At 42.8% G+C, this 3,906-nt stretch overlaps 1 protein-coding gene across 1 annotated transcript; it reads left to right on the top strand.

The window, feature by feature from the left end:
• The first annotated feature begins 3,004 nt into the window (after positions 1-3,004).
• On the top strand, positions 3,005-3,571 carry LOC102870260 (PRA1 family protein 3-like). Its single transcript, XM_006887472.1, has one exon. It carries the CDS (start codon positions 3,005-3,007, stop codon positions 3,569-3,571), a length of 567 nt encoding a protein of 188 aa, XP_006887534.1.
• The last annotated feature ends 335 nt before the right edge of the window (positions 3,572-3,906 follow it).

Raw genomic sequence — 3,906 nt, forward strand, 5'->3', positions numbered from 1 at the left:
AGAATCCTTGACTCCAGGGAACATTCTGGCTTCACCCTCTCCAGGACAAACCTGTTTGTTCTCCTAGCAGTCCATGGTATATTCAACACTCTTCTTCATCCCCATAACTCAAAGGCATGGATTCTCTTTCTAGCATCCCTATTCACTGTCCAACTCTCCGATGCATAGCATGTAACTGCAAAGACTATAGACTCGATCAGGCGCACCTTAGTCCAGCCTGATGTCGTTGCACTTCAGTATTCTTGAGAGGTCCCTCACAGCTGATCAGCGAGCAGGGTTGTGTCATCTGCATAATGCAGGTTGTTGATGATTCTTCCACCAATCCTGATGCCTCCTTGTACAATTCCTCCTTGTAGAGTACAGCGTCTCGGATGATCTGTTCTGAATACAGATTGAAAAGGTATGGAGACAAAATACATCCCTGACGGACCACTTTCTTGATTTTGAAACATCCAGTGTCTCCCTGCTCTGTTCTGATGACTGCCTCCTGGTCCAAGTATAGGTTTCACATTAGCACAATCAAATGTTCTGGGATTCCCATTCTTCTCAGAGTCAGCCATAGCTTGTTGTGATCCATGCAGTCAAAAGCCTTTGCATAGTCAATGAAACACAGATAGACAATCTTCTGGTATTCTCTGCTTTATGCCAAGATCCATCTTACATTAGCTATAATCTCCCTAGTACCGCGACCTCTTCTAAATCCAGCCTGCACATCTGGCAGTTCTCAGTTGACATATTGTTCCAAACATTTTTTGATAATTATTTATTTAACAGAATTCACTGCCACTGAGTTATAAGTGACACATAGCTTACCTTCCAGCGAGAAGATTGCCTATCTTTGTTCACTGAGCCACTGAAAGACTTGACGAACAGATAGGTACCACCTTTGAGTTAGCAGTGCAACTTCCTACAGTTCGTGCTTCCTAATTAGCTGTTGTTGTTGTTATTGTTGATATGTGGCCTCAAGTTGTAACTGACTTACAGCTGATCTTCCAGAGGCCAGGAATCACACAGGAAGACATTGTCCATCTTTCTCTAACAGTAACTGTTAAACTTGAACTGTCTACATGTGAGTTTCTAGGGTTTTTCAATGAAAGAAAAAAAAAATTAAGCAAACTAGATGATTGTATCTCTTAAAAAAATTAAATCCCAATTTCACTGGGAAAGTCTACTATCATCAGGGACCTCTCCAAAGTACTGAAAATCAGTGATGTCAGCCTAAAGGTTAAACTGCAAATGATTCAAGCTATCTTCTTTTCAACCACCTGCTTTGCATCTGAAAGTGAGACAATGAATAAGGATGATAGAAGAAGCACTGATGCCTTTGAGTTGTAGTGTTGGAGGAGAGTACGGAATATCCCATGGTCTGGCAAAAGAACAAACAGATATGTCTTGGAGAAAGTAAACCAGAGTGCTCCTTGGAGGCAAGGATGGCAAAGTTTCTTCTCCTACTTTAGGCATGTTGCTAGGAAAGGATATTTCTTGGAGAGAAACATCATGCTTGGAAAGATATAGGGTCAGCAAAAGAGAGGAAAACTCTCAACCAGATGGATTGGCAAAGTGACTGAAGCGATGAGCTTAACTGTGTCAGTAATGATAAGGATGGCACAGGATAGGACAGGGATCTGCTGTTCACAGGGTAACTATGAGTCATAGTTTACTCGATGGTACTTAACAACAACAACAACAACAACAACAACAACAACAACAACAACAACAATCTTTGAGTTAGTAGATCAACTCCTTGCCCACTAGGCCACTAGAGCTCCCTAATCAGCTATTGTTATGTTCTGTTGAGTAGTAATCAAACCATAGCTGACCCAACAGCATGTTCTCAGAGGCAGTAAATGGCACAGGAGGAAATTACCTAGCCTTCTCTCATGGTGAAGCTGGTGGTTTTGAACTGTGTACCTTGTTGTTGTGTGTCATCAGTTGCCTGTAACTCATAGTGACCTTGTGCACAATAGCTTTGAACTCTGCCTCACTCTGAGTCAATCTCATTGTTTCCAACACACCTACCTTCATTACCCCAGTCACTGAGTCAATCCATCTTATACAGGGTCTTCCTCTCCTGCACTGTGCCTCCACCCTTCTAAAAATCCTTGCCTCCAAGGGGTAGCTTGGACAAACCTGTTTGTTCTCTTGATGGTCCATGGTTCAACACTCTTCTCCAGAACCAATTTAAAGTCATCTATTCTTCTATAAGCTTTAGTCATTATCCAGCTCTCTGATAGATAGAAAGTAATTGTAAATAACTGAGAGATATCATCTCACCCCAGTAAGAATAGCCAATTTAACAGAATAGTAAATATAAAATGCTGGCAAGGTTGTGGAGAAACTGGAACGCTTATTCACTGTTGGTAGGAGTATAAAACGGTGTAACCACTATGGAAGGCTGTATGTTGCTTTCTCAAAAAGTTGCAAATAGAAATAAAATTGGATCCAGCAATTTCACTACTGGGAATATGCCCTAAAGAAGTCATAACCGCCACCCAAGCAGATATATGCACATCTATGTTTATTGTGGCTTTGTTCACAATAGCAAAGAGTTGGAAATAAGCCAAGTGCCCATCAACAAACGATTGGATAGAGAAGCTGTGGTATGTTCATACAATGGAATACTATGCTGCATTGGAAAACAAGAAACTCATGAAATATTATACAAAATGGGTGACCCTAGAGGACATTATGCTGAGTGAAATATCTCAGTCACAAAAGGACAAATATTGCATAGTGCCACTGTTGTAAAATGGACTGACATCTGGGTTGAGGGGAGACTGAGAAAGAGGGGATAAATAATGTATGCTGCATTGAAACAGATGAGGGAGAGAACTGTTTAAAAGGAATTAGTTGTTATTGATTAGTTATTATTGTCATGACAGGAGTCCAGAATGAAGGCTGCATAGTGGAGTGAACTTGAAGGGAGGGATTGCATAACAGTGAAAGAATTTTTCTTTTACTTTTTAAAGAGAAGAGCGGGAGGCGAAGACCGGAGCCGAGGACCATGGACGTGCAGATCGCTCCTCTCCGCAGCTGGGACGACTTCTTCCCCGGCTCCGACCACTTCGCTCGCCCGGATTTCAAAGACATTTCCAAATGGAACAACCGCGTGGTGAGCAACTTGCTCTATTACCAGACCAACTACCTGGTGGTGGCTGCCATGTTGATTTCTGTCGTGGGGTCCCTGAGTCCTTTCAACATGATCCTTGGAGGAATCGTGGTGGTGTTGGTGTTCACAGGTTTTGTGTGGGCAGCCCACAATAAAGACATCCTCCGGCGCTTGAAGAAGGAGTACCCCACCACCTTCGTGCTGATCGTCATGGTGTCTAGCTACTTCCTCATATCCATGTTTGGGGGAGTCATGGTCTTTGTGTTTGGCATCACCTTCCCTTTGCTGTTGATGTTCATCCACGCGTCTCTCAGGCTTCGGAACCTCAAGAACAAGCTTGAGAATAAAATGGAGGGGATAGGGCTGAAGAAGACGCCGATGGGCATTGTCCTGGATGCGCTGGAGCAGCAGGAAGAGAATGTGAGCAGATTCACTGACTTTATCAGCAAAGTGAAGGAGTAAACGTCACTGGCCTGGTGCTAGGGTTCCAGCAGAAATTCAGTTGCAGTTTGCCCTTGCCCAGACCCACTTTTTGTTTGTGTATCTGAAATAGGGGGTGCACGTCCCATCCAGCTACTCTGGCAGCATGCATGTATAGGCTAAGCTATTACTGTCTCTGATGTTTCAGAGAGAAGACTGCAGAAATGACAGGAAACACCCTCCCCCACAACTGTGTCTGAAGTTTCAAGTGTGTGAATGAAAACCGATATGAAATAGAGATTACACTTATTTCTTTAAAGGAATAAAATAATTATGACTAGTATAGCAAAAATGGTGTTCCAGGAAAAAGTAGTTGT

This window comes from Elephantulus edwardii, unplaced genomic scaffold, assembly GCF_000299155.1.
Source record: "Elephantulus edwardii isolate Elephantulus edwardi_28Jun2011 unplaced genomic scaffold, EleEdw1.0 scaffold00058, whole genome shotgun sequence".
NCBI lineage: Eukaryota > Metazoa > Chordata > Mammalia > Macroscelidea > Macroscelididae > Elephantulus > Elephantulus edwardii.

Excerpts from the sequence above, each read along its gene's own strand:
- LOC102870260 (XM_006887472.1), top strand. The coding sequence starts at position 3,005 with ATGGACGTGCAGATCGCTCCTCTCCGCAGCTGGGACGACTTCTTCCCC.